Here is a 20,723-nt window from a genome sequence, read left to right on the forward strand (position 1 = left end):
TGTGCGAATCTGTACTTGTGAGACTTTGAGCCCAATTATGTAGACCTAAACAGACCTCAGAAGATTCAGCAAAACATCTGGTTTGTTCAGAAAACCAATGTATACCTTGTATTTAGTCCTCACACATCTTAAAGGAGCATTATGTCAAATGTGTTGTATAAAAATTAATCTTTGCAAGAATCAAGACCTACAGGAATGTTTTCATTGGTGTATACTTCATTCAGGAGAAAGACTTCTAAAAACAAATCAGTACTCCTGTATTTTTTCATTTGCTACATTATTAGTAAAGTCATAAAGAGAAGCACAACAGAATGAATTCTACCATCTTCACAACAGAGAAATGTAAGACCCTCTTATGTCATAACCTTGGACAAAGATGTATGTAGATAAAAGCCTTGAAGCTTCACCTGAGCTCAGTTTTTGGAGACAACATCCAAGAGGGAAGAACTTGATATTCTAGGGCAGGCATGTCCAACCTGCGGCCTGCGGACCGCACACGGCCCTGGACAGCGAGTAATGCGGCCCCACAAGATCGTAAACTTTTAACATTATTATGTGATTTATATACATTAACTATATTATATATTTTGTACGCAGCCCAAGACTGTCTTCACTCAATGCAGGCCAAGCAAGCCAAATGGTTGGACACCCATGTCCTCGGGCCTAGCATTGATATGCAGAACTCTCCCTCTTGACTCACCACACTGACTATTATTAACTCTAACTAGACCAGGAAGAAACCCAAGAAGTCAAACTCAGGAATACACATGCAGTTTATTTTTTGTTTATGTGATCAGTAATTAACGACTCCCAAAAGTGGATGAGTTTGAATACTAAAAATAGCACATGCCCATAAAATGAAAGGTGCGTGGGGGGAGGGGGCTAGTTGCTGTTCTATATTGTTCATCGGTGTCTTGATTGCACCTGAAAGTGGTTTAGAATGCTATGAATTTGTTAGTGCTTCAACACGGAAACTTTCTTAATAAAGAGAAATAAACAGGTCACAATATGGAAATAAACATCCACTTGTTTTAGGCTTTTATACATTTATTGCTGCTATTTTCACCATATTCTACTGTTATACTTTGAGTGCCATTAATTGCTTATATTAATAATGGGCAAATCCGAAAATGTGAAATTGGTCATGGTTGACTAACAAGTGTCTTTGAGTAGGAACAAAACTATTTTGAGAATACAGTTGGTTTCAGTTTGAAAGTTCATGTAAGTCAAAATCTAAAAGAAATGTAAAAATCCCGGGGGGAAAAACTTAGGTCTTGGCTCCATCAGCAACTACACTCCGACCCTTCAAAAGCACAAATATTTATGGGGTCCAAGGAAGTCTGAAAAGACCCTTCTGCATTTCTTTAATGTAAGATTCTTTATTTAATTAGCTCATTAGGGTTCTGTGAATATTTAAAACTGGAGTCATACAAATACTTTATATCAAACCCTGAAACCATACAAAATCTAGACAAACATTAGAACTTTGGCAATGTTCTGTTTGAAACCCATATGCAACTTTATCCGTTTGATGGAGCTTAACTTTGAATTTTGGGGGTTTAGCTGAACAAGAAACTCAAATTAGCATAGGAGTTTTAGGATGTCCAGAAAAAATTGAATTTCCACTATGCTGGAAAGCTATGTCTACATGGCATGCTGCTGCCAGCAGGGTCATGCAAATAAGGGCACTTGACAATGAAAATGAAGTGCTCATTTACAAATTGCACAGCTCACTTGCATACTCTTGCATGACCGCTGGTCCAGTGAAGGCTTCAGTCCACCACAACACAAGCCATGTAGATGGGGGTCTGTTGATCAAAACCCCTCTGGTCGACAGCCCCTTATCCCTGACTAAATAAATAAATACGTACATAGATGTACCCAAAAAGTGCAACTTTATTCTTGCAGTAAATTAATGTAATCTTACTTAGGTTCTTTCCAATTTTTCCATCCCCTGTCTATTCCTTCCATCTCAATTTACTACTACTTGTGATCTGGCTAAATCAGTTTTTGCTAGATTTTCAGCTATCCTCAGCCTGGAAACACCTATTCTCTTCTTCTCTCTTTTATTTTGCCTGTGTCTCTGACCAACGTATACACGAATATTCCATACAACTTATTTTGACATCAAAAGTTACAGAAATGTATATGGTTTATCTAGCTTATTACTCACTGAGATACGAATTTCTCATTCATAGACCATACATTTATTAAGTGAACCAAAATAGATCCTTCCCTCAAGCACATAGGAACTGTGCTAAATCTCTGTAAACTGACAATCACTTCATGTCTTAAACTTCTTTTAAATGTCAGGAGCTCTCACACACAAAGTAAGTTTTGGGGGACCTGATGGACCCCTATTGTGTATCAGACCGGTTATTGTTCTTATGTTTGTTTTTGCATTTTTAAACAAATGGAAGTTTAAAATGTTTAAGTTTAGCTTGTTTCCAAGTTTTTGTTATTTTAATATTTTGAGGGAAGAGAAGCAGATCTTATATAATCACCTGGTTGAATTTGTGAGAATGAATAATTGAGTCTTTCTGAACAGCCGAACTGGTGTTTCTCAACCTACTTGCTATTGTGGGTTTACACCTACAGCTTTGTACACTCAACCTGTGGAACACCCTGCCAGAGGGTATTGTGAAGGCCAAGACTGACGTTCATAGAAGTAGCTACATTTGTGGAGAATAGGTCCATCTGTGGCTATCAGCCAAGACTGACAGGCAGGATGGGATATCCTGCTTAGACTGTTTGTCAGGGCTGGCACTGAGTGACGGCAAATGGATCACTTGATGGTTACCTCTTCTGTTCATTTCCTTTGGGGTACCTGGCATTTGGCCACTGTAAGAAATCAGAATACTGAGCTAGATGGTCCTTTGATCTTATCCAGTATGAGCACTTTTACGTTCTTGCTGACTTATTGCCCTAAGGATGTCACATACACCTCAATTGCTAATTAGGCCATTTATTTCTGTTTAAAGTTACTTTTCTTTGTTTGTAGTTCCACCTCCACCACACTAAGTGCTTAAATGTGGGTGGCAATGTACTAAACGTTAATAGCCACATAAATATCAATACCCACATGAGCACATTCACCTGAAGTCTATTCTAAAATCATCCAAAATCTTATATAGACCTTACCTAATATGTAAAAGATAGATATACCTTGGCTCAGTCAGATCAATAGGTGTGGTAGATTTCAGAGTTAAGACTTACCCACTGACCGTCTCCAGTTGTTTACGTGATAGAACCTCTGAGTTACAAACAGCTGAGGAATGGAGGTTGCTTATAGCTGAAGTGTTTGTAACACTGGACAAAACATCAGTATTCTTTCAAAACTATATTTCTGAATATTTACTTAAAATAGCTTTGAAACTTTAACAAGCAGAAGAAAAATGCTGTTCCCATGCTGTTTTCATTTAAACTAAAACAGTTAAAACCAGCATTTTTCTTCTTACCTTATCAAATCCTTCTAAAAAAACCTTAATTTTTGGAATTTTTTTCTTGTTTTTGTTTTGTTTTTAAATACAGTGCTGTACTATATTTGATGGAGGGAGGGTGTCTGTGCTGCTGCCTGATTGTGGCACAATGGAGGTGGCACAATGGAGAAGTTATTAATAACTCTGAGGTTCTAAATTATCTAAAAACTCTTAGCTAAAGTGTCTCACCAGAGCACAAATGCTGTCACAGAAAATAACAGAGTGAACAAAAGCTGTCTCTAAATAACCTGAGACTAGCCGCATGAGAATGGTAGGAATCCAAAGATGAGATTTAGCAGGAAAAAATCTCCCCCGTGTTTACTTCAGGTCCACATTTTCCTTATTTTTCACGTCACAGGCAAAAGTCATTTTCACAAATAATTTTTGTGGAATTAGTTTTCGTGGTTTTTTTCCCCCCCTCAATAAATGTGAATAAATGTGATGCCTTTGTATCTCTGAGCATCACTTTGAGTGAGGGGTAGGGGAAAAAGTCTTTAAATGATGCTCTGCCCCCCCAGCACAATCTCACCGTCCTAAAAATGGTGTGACCTTTCAATTCAAACGTTATTACTCAAAATGGGGTTAGAAATTGTAATGTAATGGCCTGTCTTTTTTATCAGTCTCCTGCAGTATTTTGAATGTTCATACAAAGATGTCATTTTATTATCTTTTCAGAGTGTGTCAATGGATAATAGTTTTTAAAATTTTTCTTTACTTTCAAATATTCAGAAACATGCTCGTGTACCTGACAAGCTGCATGAAGAACTGTATGAAAGTCTTCTGTTGGTTCTACCTTACTTTAAAAAAAAATGTAGCAAAGATAGGTCTAGGATGTTTTTGTTCAGGACGCTGTCCCTGAGAAACTTTCTAATCTAGAAATGTAACATAATAGTAAATATCACAGAAAACATATTGTCCATAGTAAATATAAATAATATTGACTTTGGTGAAAAAAGCTGAAACTTTTAAAATATGCCTCACCTTTCGGTGTATTATAAAGATGGATTTTCTCATTTACAGCCACCAATGTCGATTCAGTCCATTGTGGTTCAAGTCCAGTGCATTAACAAAAAGGTTGGCACTGTTATCTACCATGAAGTACGGATTGTGGTGAGAGACAGAAACGATAACTCCCCTCGTTTTCAGCAGCAGCGGTACTATGTGGCAGTAAATGAGGTCAGCTTCACTTAATATTTTTTTCCCTTTCTTCTTTTCCTTGGTACAGATTACAGTTGGCAAATGCTTCTTCCCATACTTATGTTTTAATGTAAAGAGCAAATCTTCAATTATAAGAAACCCTTTGGTTTCTAGACGGTTTTTTTCTCTAGATGTGATCTATTTATTATATTAGAGAGTTTAGTGGGTAAGCTATTATTTTGCACATATAGCAGAAAATTTGCTACAGATCTCTGCAGAGTGCTTGTAGAATTTTAGCTTTTAAGCATTAGGGACTCATTCACCGAAAAAAATAAAATAAAAACAGACACTTACATTGGATGACAAAGAATGAAAGCGTTAAAGTTCAATTAAAATAATTGAATATATAACCAACAGAACTAAACAGTGTCACTGTATAATTTGTTTTTATTATTATTACATAAATGCAAAGGCAAAATGGAGAAACTTATGTTAAACAAATGCAAAAGAACTTGTGAAAAAACATGTCAGAGTGTCTACAACCTTGGCGTTTGTTTAGCACAAGTTCCTCAGGTTTAAGAGTCATTTTAAAAGAAAAACAACAATCCTTTGTCAAATTTGGATTTCGGTGTAAAAACTTAATGTACTTCTATTCTGTAGCTTAAGTGGTTTCACAAGTGGAATTATTCTGATTTATCTTCTGTGTGTGCCAGGAGCTGAATGGCACTGCAAACTAGTTTAATAAGCTAGATCTCTGAGATCTGGGGAAATGAGGGATGGATTTTGTTATATTTGTGAAGGCTATGTTATTCTGTTGCATTGCCCCATAAAAACCTTTCCACCTGCAAGCACAGTGGGAGCAGGAAGAAGTACACCTGCATGCACACAGAGGTGTGGGTGGGGGGGAAATGGGTATTAGTGTTCCTTGCAACCTGTGTGCTAGGGAGACCACCAAGGAGAAATTCAAATGCCATCCAGATGATTAGCAGAGTACAGCATGGCAGCTGGCAGCATGTGTTTCTAATTGTGATACACGCGTGCCTGAACCTTAGTAAACATAACAAAATTTATTTTGAATGTGTGGAAGAAATTCGAGGGAATACTGGTGGACGTAATAGGAGAGGGCAGGAAGAGACAGATGGATAGGCATGGGCAAAAGCTGGTTGGAGAGGTGAAATAGGATCTGCATGGGGATATGGCAAGAATTGGAGGGCAATAACAGCGTTTAGAGAACAGTGAAGGCCCTTTTACTAATACAGAACATTCACTTTCTAGAACTGAACATTCACAGAACCTGGAATTGAGCCCTGTATTCTTGGGTGCCATCATTCTACTGTAAACAAATATCTGTGAAACCTACTGGCAAAGTACGTGCCTCCCTATAGAAGATGTTAGTCTGCTACCAGTGGGGTCAACAAACTTAACATTGTTAGCTTGGGCCAATAAGGACCAGACTCTACACTTAAGTGCTGTACTCCTAGGAATCAAAATTTTACATGGGCTATTCACCTCTGCATTTCAACTGGCTAATATGGGGCTTTTTAGATGCATGGAGCAGCTTTCTTAACTGAGACAGATTCTCAAGCCCTAAAAAGTGTGCTAGAAACCTTTGAGGACCAGTGTGTTCCCTCTGCACAATATATTATTTTAAAAATTTGTAGAAAAGTGAAAAGATTGACTAGTACTATCTGTCAACACATACCAAATAGCTTTTCCTTTTTGTGAATGCATTTCAAGGTCATAAAACTCTGTCTGTATGAGACTAATAAGGTCCTTTTTAGGATGAAACATTGTTTTTAAATCTATCATTATACGGTGTTTATGGATTCTACCTTTACAGGGTTGGTTGACAAGAAAGTCTCTTCTAAAAGCATTTTTTGCCCCCACATCAAAGTAAATAAACACAAAAAACTCAAGTGGTCATATGTACTATGCTATGATGTGAGCCACCAAAGAGCTTCTAACATTATTTTAACAGATAAACAAGTGGCAGGTGATGGTTTTTGTACTGTAATACCATAAACATATGTGCAGCAGCAACAGTTTCTTCTTTTCAGCTGAAATAGAAGCTAGATGGAAAAAATGTACTGTTAAAAACTTAATTTAAATAATTATATAGGTGCAGATTATTTTATGGTCACTCATTTGTACCACCTCTAGGAAGAGATATAATGGCTACGTCTACACTAGCCAAAAACTTCGAAATGGCCATGCAAATTCCTATCTGCTCACAGGAATAAGGGGACTTTGAAGTTGCCAGGGTCCTTTCGAAAAGGAGCCCCGTCTGGACGAGCTGCGTGGCAGCGAGCCGCGTCAATTTCGAAGTGCCCCGGCTGCCCGCATGCTAATGAGGCGCTGAATATGTATTTCAGCGCTTCATTAGTAAACTTCGAAATGGCCATTTGCATGGCCATTTTGAAGTTTTTGGCTAGTGTAGACACGGGCAATGTTCTTGGTGCTGGTTTAATAAGATACTTTATTTTTCTTTATCATTGTAATGCTTATATCTTCTAACCTGGCATCCCAATGCCTTTTGACTATACCCTCTGGGTTAATGGTCTTGTTAATTACAAAAGTATGTTCCTGAAGGATTTAAAGAGTAATTTTTTTTAAAAAAATGATAGTGTAGTACCCAGAGGCACTGAGACCTCATACTAGGGTGAGTGAAGTCTCTGCTCTACAGCCTTGGGTGAGAGCCAGCTGGCCTTTAATTCATGTGGTAGAGTCCAGGACTTTAGCACTAATGATCACAGGTTCAGTCCCTGGTGCTGGCAAGCTGGGTCTGTTGGTGTTACAACAGTATCAGTTACCAGCAGACACACAACACTTCTCTTGTTTGAACTACCAGAGTATACTACTATGTTAGGCCATGGTTACACTACAGTGCTCTGTCAAGAGAAGTCACTGTCTGGAGGGTTTTCCCAACAAAGCTCCTGTTTACAAAGTGTGGCCACACACAAAAGCCATTTGGGAGAGTGCTTCACTCTGTCAACAAAGCAGCTGGACTTCCTGGCTGCTCTCTCGACAAAACAGGCACCCAGAAGGAAGCACAGCAGACAGGGCTGCCCATTGTTGTGGATGCCCTGTCTGCTTAGAGAAAGTGACCACACAGCTTTTTTGTTGACATTCAACAGAGTTATGCCTCAAAGCATCGAGGCAGAGCACTGCCGGCAAAAGGGCTCTGTTTTGTGCAGATACGGTTGACAAAATTCATTTTCAAAACAAAAAATCAGCCAAGTAGCACTTTAAAGACTAACAGAATAATTTATTTATTGTTAGTCTTTAAAGTGCTACTTGACTGCTTTTTTGTTTTGATAGTATATAGGCTAGCACAGCTCCCTCTCTGTTAAAATTCATTTTGTGTATGTACACTCCACAAGTTTTGTTGACAAAACTGGGGTTTTGCTGGTAAAACATGTTAGTGTAACCATAGCTTTCCTGATTTATCTATGTGTGTGTGTGTACTGTATAATTAATATCAATCTCTTAAAAAAAAAAAAAAAATCCCAAAACAGAGGATGTGTGTGTGACCCCTAAACTTTGGCAGACCGAATCCATTTATAATGGAGATTAGTCTAGAAATTCAAACATGCATTTTACAATTATAGGCAATATAATTAAAAGAAAACTATTTGTGGTCAAAGTTTAATTTATTGGACATTGTCAGGGTGGAATTAATTTTAATGAATGGAGCTCTATTTTAATATAATTCCCAATATTGCTAATCTGCTCTTTTTCAAGTGAAAATTATACAGTTTGAAATTAATTCCATACTTAAGCAGAAAGTCCTGGAGGAACTGGGCCTAACAGGTTTGCAAGTCTTCTATTGTTTTGAACTGTTGAACATAAGGTTTCATTTTCATTCACAAATGTAAGCATAAAGAAAGAGATAAGAATTTGCATAGTCAAATATTGTAAAGCGCTACTTATGGAAATGGCTATGTTAAAACTTAATAACAGCAAGGAATGCAAGAACACCCTAAACAATTGGGCTGATAGCCTTTGCAGGTGATGGGGCAAGGTGTGTGTGGAGGTGGGGTGGGCAGCTTTGTGCCCCTGAATGGGATGGGGCCTCAGGCAGAAGGGACAGTGAGCTCTTAGCATTGCCCATACCACAGTGTCCTCTCCCAGCCTTTTAACCTTAGCTCTATCTATACCTATATTGCCTTGTTTTGAGAGAATCCCAGCATCCCTGTAATGTGCTTCATCCTTACTTTGCAGTTACAAATTCTAAATCTTAACTCCATTGTAGTATAGTTTTGTTTTAGAATATGGAAGGAATAAATTAACTGTCGGCTAATACAATTTAAATACACAGTTACAAGCTTCATAATAAGGATAGGGTTAGGGTTTTGTAATTAAGGATTTTTTTTCTCTTCTTGGGAACTAAAAGATTGTGGCACATATTCAAGACTATGTATGTTTGAATTCTTCACTTGCAGAGGAAGCTGTTTACACACTACTGTTTCTTCAACTCTTATTGAATAAAATATTGGCACTGATGCTGCTGTTAATTACAATTTAAGGTGAATTTTCTTTACTGTCAGTGTAATTACTCAGGTCTTTTTTCCTTATGATACTGAAGTAACTAATCTCTGTTGGTATATATCATCAAAAGTGCATTAGCTCATAATGTTTACTTGTAAATCTTATTTTGCTCTGCTATGTGGCTCACTGTGCCAAATTCTTGTCTTTTTCTAACTTTGTTTATAAGTAATAACAAAAGAATGTATTCTCAGCATGGGTCCTGAAATTGATGAATCTATCCATCAGAATGTATCTTCCTAATTCACATAATTTCAGCAACTTTAACTGTAACATTTCCTGTGTAACTTTTACCTTAGGAAATACAAGGTTTTCTGTAAATATTTCCTCACATTCTTAAATTCAAGATATTTCTTTTCTTTACATTTCTTAAATGGTTTCTTTCCTATCATTGTTATTGTTTACAATACATCTAGCTGAGTCATCCTTGTGGAGAAGGCACTCTTGTTCCTAGTGGCAATAATAAGCTGCTTTTTCAAATGTTTGTAGTTTACCCAATGTAGCATCTGGAACTCACCATGGCCATCAGTACTCAGTTAGGAATGCTGTTTTAATATCTGACTTTTTGGAAGACATTAACACCTGTGCAGCAGATGAACTACTGAGAGAGAGGCCTTTATTTAAAAAAGAAAATCCTGCAAGATATTACAGGTACATTAAAAAAAAAACCTGACTGATGGCTAGAGAGGAGGTCTGAGAGTCAGGCCCAATGGATTCTACTTCCATCATAGGGAAGTCATTTAACTTTTTTCTGTTCCCCACTTTCCTTTTCCGGGCAGAGCTGCTGTGAGTTTTAGCGAGTGCTTTTTTCATTTAGAAGAGAAAAAAAAAAAAGGAGCTGGTATGGCTCCTGGCCTCTCATGCCCCTCACCAGGTTCCTATAGCTAGGGCTGCCAGAGGGGCAGCAGGGGCTCCAGCTCCCAATCCCTGCTGCTGTGGTGCTGGCAGGGGCTCCGGCTCCTGGACTAACATTGCAGCAGGGGTGTGGAGGTTCTTTACTCCCAGCCCTGCACTTCAGAGTGGGCTCTGGCTCTTGGCTTTGCATTGTGTGGGGGGTGGCAAGGGCTCTGACAGCCCCACAGCTGGGACCTGGCTGGGATGCTGAGGCCTGCTGGCAGTTCCAACCTTGGGAACCCTGGTGAGGAGGTGCCAGTGTGCCATACGGACACATACTGCCAAAAAAAAAGCCCTGGTTTTAACTAACATTTTTAAGAGCTTTAAGTGTACAAAAGTGTAACAGGATCCTCAGCTGCATCCTGGAAATGGGGTACTGCTGTCCACTGTTCACTCTCCTCCCTGGCCTGTTTCTCACAATTCTTTTCTAGTGACAAACAGCAAAGCATATATATGGACATGTACATATGTCATGGAACTGGAAGGGACCTCAAGAAGTCATTGAGTCCAGTCCCCTGCCCTCTTTGCAGGGCCAAGATCCATCCCTGAAAGGTTTTTTTATTTATTTGTTTTTTGTAAAATCCCTCAGCACTTGGGAGCCCCACGCACTGCTATGTTGCATAAAGGCACACAACAAAGCCTCTCATGAGTCACACAGCAGAAGGCATCAGACAGTTCCTCCCCATCCTTAAATCCCAGAGCTGTATTGTCTTGCCTTGGTTGGAAGCCTGAGCAGTGTAAGTACTCTCTTCTTCTCTCACTATGTAGCAGGCAAACACAAGCCTTGTAAATGGAGTGGAGATTTCCTAGGCCCTTCAAGTAAAATACACTGTTTAGGTAAAATGAAAACAGATCTGCTAACAAAGGAAAGAGAGTTTGTAAGTGTTAGGCATAAGAAGGTCTGAGACAGTTAGCAAAGAAAACAAAAGACAAACACACTCTCCAAATCTTAACCTTATCATAATAGTCAGTATTCAGCTCAGCGATTCTCTCACTCCACTGGATGTTCCTTTAGAAAACTGGATAAGTCTCCTCAGGGGAAGTTGTTGTCTTGGCATTTGTGTTGCTTCCAGCATAGGTGGGGGAGGAGAAAGGGTAGGCAAGATGCTATTGTCCCTCATTTTTATAGTTCTCAGACCAGGTGAGAGCTTGGTGGCTAGAAGACACTTGTGCAGATATTTCCTGGTCAATATTCACTGGCAGCTTTGCACTTGGGTTAGCATCCAGGAGGGATTCAAATGCCATCCCTTTTTCTATGGTGGTATTTTGAATTTTGGAATGAAATTGACTAAATAATAGTTGGCATTTTGCAGGAAATTGACAATAAAGTTCAGGTTGCATCCTGTTTCATTAAATCCGCTCATGTCAGTCATCTAGAGCTGGTTGGAAATATTTAGAGAACTGGTGGTTGTTGTCAGAAAATGCAGCTTTCTTATGATAGTAACTTCATAGAACTTACCCATTTCTACAAAAAGTCAGAGCATTCACCTGAGATATGGGAAACCCAGGCTCAGTATCCAGGTCTGAATCAGGTGAGTTCCCTAACTACTGGGCTGTTGGCTATGCTGGGCTGTGCGGGCTGGGGGGAGGCTCCCTCTCTCTGGTGTTAGCATGACTGAGGTGATGCCATCATTTTATATGGTCAATTTTAGAAAGGCTTCATGGAAGAAATCTTTGGCGAGAGAGAGAGGCTTGCCCACCAGAAATGGAGAGACTGCAGACAGGTGGGGTCAAAGTGAAGAAGGCATTCAAATAATTCTGAGAAAAGGATACAAAATACAAGCAGGAGCAAGGAAAGTTTGAAATAAATTGTGAATGAGACAAGGAGGAGGAACTGAGAGCAGACACTTGAGCAGATTGGTTATATAGAAGCCTAAATCAAATATCTTTGGGGCAAACTTGAATACACAGTGGTTTACAAGAAAATGGTGTGGTTGATTTTGTGCTCAAAATAAGAGACCCCATTTTAGTCTTTAGGAATGCTGAGCATCCATCTTCCAACACATTAATTTGGCTGTCAATCTGAAAAAATTAGCATATAAAGTTGCATTTCATATGCTACACTGAGCTTTCTGTTTTTCCATCAAAGTAATAAGTGGAAGGAGTTGGTAGTTTTTAGAACCAGCTTCCCCTAATATTCTCTACCCTAGGGAAAGGCCAGTAGTTCACAAGCTATTTTACAGTGTACTGTCAGAAGGAAATTGGTATGAAAGCAATTTTGTATAACAAAAGAAGTTGTAAGAACATTCCATATATCTGTAGCACTATGCCAGTTTTATCATCTCTGGACTGATTACCAAAACATATTGGTTTCTTATTATCATGATAGAGCCTTGCCATTTGCTATACAGACTCCATTACTGTTTGTTAAACAGTAAGCACTATTTTTTCTCCCTCATTTCTGCAGTACATTTAGAATAGAATATACTTCCACATACGCACCTACTGTTACATCCAATTGCTATTTTGTTGCTCTTTACAGGAAAGTTGATATCTGGAATTGTTTCTGTATTCCATGGTGTGATGGTTTGATGTGGCCTATCTTCTTAATAAGATATCTGACTCCTGGTTTGGGCATTACTTTGTGACCTATGGACACCAGAAAACTTAATCTAAAAATATTTATCTTGAAGATAGAATTGTCTAATTAGGAACCATGTACTCTATGTATCTTCTCATTTAATTATAAGTACAACGAACTATTGATATGTCCAAGATTTTCCTCATCATACATATATTATTTTGCCTGTTGTTACTAGATGAAAAGTGAGATCTATTGAGTACATGGGAATACCTTAATATTTGTACTCATTCTACATGATGTCCCTTGAATGGGGTATCATTCATGTTCAGCTACTATTTTATTGCCAAAGGGGATTTGATCAGCCCACAAAACACACTTGAAAAACTGAACTGTGGTTGAGATGTCTGCAGGAGAGCTGGAGGGAGGGGTGGCTGAGCCTGCCAGAGCCATGCAGAGAAGGAGGAGGCAGGGGAAGGAGCATGGGGGAGGTGGTGACCACGAAGATGAGTTACGCTCGTGCTCTGAAGCAGGTTAAATCTGGAGATGGGGGGCAGTTTTCGGACCAATAGGGGGTTAGGCCCAGGGATGGTGGGGTGTGTTTGGGGCTGATAGGGGTTAAACCTGGAGATGGGAGGGGGATTGGGGCTGAAGGAGTTAAACCTGGAGATGGGGGTGTTTGGGGATGGGAGTAGCTTAACTTTCTAACTGGTACAAATCATTGTGTGTGCACTGTTCTTAAAATAGGAGTTACAAAAAGTACGGTTTGATGTTGTTTATTAAAGACCATCTCATATTCACGTGCATTGCGGCTCTGGAATTACTGAATTTTTAACCAAGGTGGTAAAAATGGCTTTTCTCACTATTTCAGTTGAAGACCCCTGTCCTAAACTTTTGGGCAAACCTCCATTAGAGTGCTACATTTACACAGTTGCCATGTGTCTGTTGATGACTCACTATGCAGATGGAGAACATTGTCAAGTCATCATAATTTACCTCCATACGAGGAAGAAGCTAGTGGGAGAGTGTCTCCCTCACAAGTGTAGATGGTATTTAAATCAAAGTAAATTGCATCACTTGGGGAGGGAAGTCCACATCCTAGAGCAATCAGAGCTACATTGCTTGCAGCAGGAGTTTAGGTTGTCAGAAGCTGGTGTTGGATGATGTAATGGTTCACTCGATAATTGCCTTGTTCTGTTCATGCCTGATGAAACGCCTGGGACAAATCATTTTTAGTAGATACTGGGCTAGATGTTCAGTTCGACCCAGTATAACCTCTGACCCACTATATTTTTCTAAAGTGAATAGAGGTTCCACCCTACTGCCAATTAAATCTATAATTCTGAAGTATAAAATCACCCTTTGACACCTCATTTTTTAAATAGCATATTGATTCCAAAATAATACTGTATGAACTGCCCTTCTTCTAAGACTTAACTCATCAGGTTCCTTTCCTCATCTAGAGGACTACCCTAATCTCCCTTGTATTCAGAGTAGTTAAATGAGCCAGATATTCTTCACTAAGGGCTGCTTTAAAAAAAAAATACAGATAGCCTGCTACCTGTACAGTTTTCATTGTATGAATGTAGCACTTTTGAAAATCCAGCTGGCTGCCTATCTTAAACACCTCCATACCTTTAAAAATCTAGCCTTCAATCATCTTTTTTAATTTCAAACATTAATACTAGAAACTTCAAAAAAAAAAAGATAAAAAGGAGCAGAGATACTAGTGTAAACTCTTGACTCCAGAAGCTGAAATCCTAGCTTCTCTGTTGATCAGAACCTGAATCTCACCATACTTTTATAATGTAGACTTTGCCTATTTATAAGTTTCTGCCTTGGTTATCTCTGCTGGCTGACTCTTTTCTTTCCAATATTATATTATTCTAATGCACTTGAAGAGAATGGTTTTTGACAGATATAATTTATTTTCTAGCTAGTAATTTTCCCCTCTGCTATGAGGGTCTGGTCCTTGGACTCAAGTCCAAGTCTGAAATAGATGTTCTCTTAGAGGGCCATGTTGGCCTCATCATTGCTGCTGCAGTTCATTACTATACGGACAAATCCTGCATTTTACCACATGCACAACCCTCTCCTTGCTAGTCCTTTACAGGTGTATACGTTCCATCTGCTCAGTCATTTCCTATTTTCCAGGGAGCTCTGCAGTCTCTTAGCTGACTGCATGTAGATAAGACAACATTCTGCATTATATACAGACCATCAGACCAACCACCACATTGAACATTCCATTGAAACAGTATATCCAACTTCTTGTGAAAATCTAATATCTTTTCAACAACTAATCTCTTAGTCTGTCTACACTACAGCATCATTGTCCAATCTGTGGAGGGTCCTGCAGATGCAGGGCTGGCCCTGTGCCAGTGTTGTTGGTGGCCTCTCGGGTAGTGCTCTGGGGATGCCTGGCACCAGTCCTGAGGGGTTGGGGGAGGGGGGCTGGTCCAGCCCTCCCATGAGGCAGTTCTCAGGAAGAAGGGGGAGATGGCCAGTCCCTTCTGCACCAGAGCTCCCAAGGTCTCAAACCTCACCTGCTGCAAGCAGCAGTACCCACCCCTGAGTTGTGGAATGGGGATGTCCCAAAAGCACAGGCATGTGTGCCCTTCCTGGTGGGCCTTGCTGCATGGGACTAGGCCAACTGCTCTGTCCCCTATTCTCCCCGATAATCTGTTGGTCCACCGTTATCTGGCTCCTGAGGAGTCCCCACATGGGTTGTGAGTGAGCTAGGTGCAGACCAGCCCTGCCAATCCCCTGCCCCACCCCCACATGTATGGCTCTCAGGGCTTTCCACTGGTGAAGGTGCTATCTGTCACCAACAGGTGTGCCCTGCATCCTAGGGGCAAACCCCTTGGTATGGTGTCTGGGGTCAGGCTGTCACCCCTGTGGCTGGCCCCCACCCAGCCATGGCAGGACCACCCACCCCATAGGGCTCTGGGACTGGTGCAGCCCCCCCCCCATGTAGGGCTGGTGGCGGGCTGGCAGAGGCCTGCCATCTGCAGGTGGGGCAGTTGGCCATGCACGTGGTTGCATGTGCTGGTCCCGCAGCACGTGGTCCTGCCTCAGCCAGCATTTTGGGGCTTGCAGCATGGCCCCTCCGCCCCCCATCATGGGTTGTGTGCTTGTGGGGTACTCACCAGACAAGTCCCTGAACAAGTCTGAAGATGCCCGGGACATTGTACTGTTCAAGGGGCTGGAGTCCAGGGTGATGACCAAGGTCTCCTGGTTTGACTCTGGGTCTGACTCTGGCTCATCCTGGTGAGGCTCTAGGGCAGTACCCACCTGCTCTGGCTCCTGCCCCCACTGTGGTGGATGGGACCTCTTCCCCAGTGTCGAGGGCCACACTTGTGGGCATGCCGTCTTTGCTCCCCGGTAGATAGTGTAGCTTCTCACAGTGAGGACAAGTAGCCATCCCTGTCCCTGACCTCCACTGTGTATCCTGGGCCTGCACATAGCCCTGGTGGAGCTCCTTCATCTTAGCCTGCACCTGCTGGAGGGTGTGGGTGGGGTGGCCGTGGTCCACCAGGGCTGTGGCAATGTGTGCATACCCCAGTGAATTGCAGCACTTTGAGCAGCAGAGGCCAGCAGGTCTTTTATTTCAGAGCTGGACCGTGAGGGAGCCCCCTTTTTCCAGCCCCAGGGTGGGTTCTGTGACCATGCCAGAGACTCCCTTGCGGATCCAGGGGGGTCTGTGCCCACCTGTGCCATGCCACCACACATGCTATGAGATGGCAAGGCATTCCCACTGACAGTGTGCAGCCTGTGGTGCCTGCATTCTAGCTGCTACAGGGCTTCCTGGGCTCTTTGTGCCTTTAAGGGCTGCTAGAGGCACAGCTCTGATTGTGATGCAGAGCTGGCCACCACCATGGAGGACTTCTCTCTCAACAAAAGTCCTCCCAGAGCATCTACACTGCACTTTTGTTGACAGTAATCTGTTGAGAGAACTGTTATTCCTCACCGTGAAGAGCGATAATGCTGTTGGGGAAAGTACTGAGATTTGTCTTAAGACTGTTGACAAAACACATTTTTGTGTGTAGATGCCCTACACATTTTGTTGACAAAACCCTCTAGTGCAGAGGCAGGTTAATAGATGTTTCATTTTAAGAAAAAACTTGACACGTCATAAAATATTCAAAAGCAATTATTTTAATTTAGTAGCTCATAACGTGTTTTTAAAAAGGAAAACAAAAATTGAAATTGTGTTCTTAACATTTAAACCATTATATAGTCAACAGCAATTATGCCATTTAGTTCTGATGTTATACAGCTTCAGCCAACTTTGAGATATTTGTTTTCCTGTTTTTTTAAGTTTGCTGTTGCAACAGAGATTTTAGGCAACGAGCCTTGGCCACAGATCATAAGGCAATGAACTCTGGAGACTGACTTAAGAAGACAATTAATGGAAACTGAAAGAGGATCAACTTTCTTATTCACACCTTTGTATAATACAGATAACAGTTTTACAGCCTAGTACAGTACACACTGTTATTTTATTTATAAATAAATAAATAAACTCTGCAAGGAAATGGGCTTTGTTCCAGAGTTTCATTATTGCTACCTCTGAAAATATTGATTAGAGAAATCTAAACTCCCTAAACAACAAGTTTTAAAAATCAGACTGGGCCCACATAAAATCTGAACCAAGTATACAGGAAAAAACATTGCAAGTTGGCAGTTCTTTTTATTTGTTGCGTGTTGTTAACTATGCGGCATGGCAATGCAGGGCAATTATATTCTGCATTTATTATACAAATGTGTTGTCATTAAGCTCATGGGACAAATTCTTTCCTCTTGCAGCTTGCACACACAGTCTCAAAAGCAATTAAAGTGGTATATTGTTGGATCCTACTGTCCAAGCAAGATTATTTGGTGGCACCTCAGCTTTGTTTTTATAGCAGCATTAGGAATTTGAGGAAAAGATGGGGGTATGGTCAATGGATCCATGACTGTGAATACCCAGTGACTAAAACCCACTGTGTAAGGAGTGTGTGGGGACAGTAGCTATTACTGCAGCTAATAGTGATGAAGAGAGTCCATTCTGATTCTCTCTTTCATGAATGGGCATTCTGTTTCCCTGACTGGCTATGTCTACACTAGCCCCAGAACGTCAAAAGGGTCATGATAATGAACCTAACTGAAATCTTCTAATGAGGCATTGTCATGTATATGCAGCACCTCATTAGCATAATGGTGGCCACAGCACTTCAAAAGTGCCGCTTTTGATCGCGCACAGCTCTTCTGCACGGGGTCCCTTTTGAAAGGACCCCACGCACTTTGAAATCCCCTTGTTCCTTTCTGGTTATAGGAATAAGGGAATTTCAAAGTGTGCGGGTTTCTTTCGAAAGGGATCCGTAGTAGACGAGCCATACACGATTAAAAGTGGCACTTGTGAAGTGCTGTAGCTGCCATTATGCTAATGGAGCGCTGCATATTCATGGCAGTGCCTCATTAGCATCTTCCAATTAGGTTCATTATTATGCCCCTTTCGAAGTTCTGGGGCTAGTGTAGACATAACCTCCATGTTGTATCCTCCGTACCTATAATTTTTCTTCAGCTTTGTAAGAAAGAAGAAACTGGTCCAAAAATGCACTTCATGGTGTTTAATTTCCCAACTGAAATACTTTTCATTTTAAACTTACAGTCCAGTTGTGGGTTTAGTTTGTTTATTTTTTATTCCAGTATGACTGTCTCTGAACATTAAGGAAGACATTCTGCCATTAACTTCAACAGTGGCCAGGAATTCCACTTAGGAAAGTTTGAAAAATAGCATTTTCAAAACAAAATTTATGGGGTGTGAAACTGTCCCCACCAAAATGGAGTGAAAACATTGCCATTACTTCTGTACAGTACCAAGCATGCTGTTGGAATTCAGAATATCCATTTAGAATGTGTGTTAAAATAATTTTGTATGTTCAGTATTTAGGCTAATAAAGATATAAATATTCTGTTTTATATAGATATAAATAATTTTTTCCTAAATTACACTTACAACATTTTTATGAAGTGCCTTATACCATAAATGCATGATTGCTTTTTGAGTATAGATCGTTATTTATACTTTCCAGTCTAAAGAGGGAGTAATTCTTTTCTTTTGTCCTTCCTTACCTTTTTTTTTAATCTGCATTTCCAAGGTTGATCCTTAAGTCAAAAGTATAACAACAAAGAGGTTACTGTCGTTTATACAAGGAAATTTATATGTGTCAACTCCATGTGTGTTTTTAATCCTTCCTTGAGAAAATTCCATAATATAAACCAAATACTAAATGTATTGAATCTTTAATTTATAACATAACTTTAGTTGAACATTTAGGCACAATAAGATTGGAAAAGGGAATGACAGTCTTGTCTTTTGCATTTTTCTATACTTTCCAAGTGTTTCTGAAGTATGTGTGTTCTCTTTTTTGTTGTTGTTGTTGTTGTAGTTAACACCGGTTGGAACAACCATCTTTACAGGATTCTCTGGGAACAATGGTGCCACAGACATAGATGATGGTCCCAATGGCCAGATAGAATATGTCATTCGGTACAATCCTAATGACCCGGTAAGAGAAGTTCTTTTCAGCACATGCGCCCTTCTACAAAACCAGCATGTATATTCTTTTTATAAAACTGACTTAGTTTTCTCCTCTTATTTTGGGTCATTTATTTAATCATTCTCAGCAGTTGCTTTATTCACAATCATCACTCTTATTTTCACACATTTTGATTTCACAGTGAATAATTTAATTTATATTTTGGTCATTTTAAACGTAAATACAATTATGTTGATAGAAGAAATATTAGATTATATTTTGAAAGGAAATTTGTTAAATCTCCATAACGAAGCATCCCAAGAATTAATTCATTCTGGTGCGGGAATAGAATATGAACATTTAAAACTGTTAGTTATAAATCAAAATATTAGTCCTGATAATCCAATTTTAGTTCTCTACACCATACTGTGAGTTAATGGCAGATTATCTCAATGAATACAACATGAAGTTCATCTGAAAGCTTGCTGTACTCTGGTATTTCAGATTCTCAGAAGAAAATAATTATTATTTTTCCTCTTTGCAAATTCATTTTAAAACCTGGAGGCAATTTGATTGCATTTTACTGCTAAAGCTATAGTAAATTCATTGATTCACAGCAAATTGGACCTTAAACTTTACTGTAATCAGGAACCATAAAATTATGAAAATGGGCATGACATTTTTAAGGCTGAAGATTTCAGAAAGTGTTCTGGTGATTCCTTTTCCTCATTTACTTAAAGCATATTAACTCTTCCATATATCAAATTAGAATGAAGCTCCCTGATTCTTATGCTTATGTGTCTTGTTCTTCCTTTCAAAAGGGTTTTCTTTGCAGGAAACAGATATATGAGCGTTAATCAAATCTGAGAAAGTCTCCAGCAGACACAGAGGCACCCTGGACAGCTCTAAGCATGTCCAGTTCTAGGGGAGGATGGGCAGGATATTGTCCATTAATTGTCTTTCAGAGACTGACAAATTACTGTTCCAGTATTTATTTATTGCTGAGATTGGATGCAGCACAAACCATTTTGCCCCCTGGGTGGCAAAATGACATGGACCACTGTGTGCCACCTCCTTCTGGCCCCTTGTCATAAAGAGGCCATTGAGAGCAGAAGAGTCATTGCTTCACTGCACTCCAATTTCCAATTGACATAATACTATTTATAGGTAATGTTACATCACAGCTCTAATTTAGACCAATCCTGACCTCTTTGTATCTATTGAAGCCATTGAAAGGGGCCATATTTGGAACCAAATTCTAGTCCTTTTCTTTCAGTAAAATATAATCTGGCATATTCTGATATTTGCAAATCCCTTTCATTAACATCCTCATGTTGTTGAGATCTGGGCTCACAATTACAATTAATGCAAGTGGTTACCACAAAAAGCAATAAGATTTAAAATTACAGTTATGCTTAATCATGGTTTTAAACTATTATTAATAGAATATGCGTTTAAGTTTATTTTAAATATCTTGGATGTTTTCTACATTTTAAATAGATTGATTTAAATTAAAGTGCAGAATACAAAGTACACAATGCTCAGTTCATAGTGTTATTTTTTCAAATATTTGTACCGTCAAAAAGATGACTAGAAATTCTCAATTTACCTTATAATAGTCCA

The 20,723-nt window shown here is 39.7% G+C and overlaps 1 protein-coding gene across 1 annotated transcript in view; it reads left to right on the plus strand.

Moving 5' to 3' along the window:
- PCDH15 (protocadherin related 15) overlaps positions 1–20,723 on the plus strand; it is a 695,579-nt gene that overhangs the window by 171,124 nt on the left and 503,732 nt on the right. The window contains exons 4-5 of the mRNA XM_074999591.1: positions 4,500–4,655; positions 19,011–19,130. Coding sequence (XP_074855692.1) covers positions 4,500–4,655; positions 19,011–19,130 — 276 coding nt within the window. The remainder of the gene's footprint in view (positions 1–4,499; positions 4,656–19,010; positions 19,131–20,723) is intronic.

Source organism: Carettochelys insculpta, chromosome 7, assembly GCF_033958435.1.
Source record: "Carettochelys insculpta isolate YL-2023 chromosome 7, ASM3395843v1, whole genome shotgun sequence".
NCBI classification, from domain to species: domain Eukaryota; kingdom Metazoa; phylum Chordata; order Testudines; family Carettochelyidae; genus Carettochelys; species Carettochelys insculpta.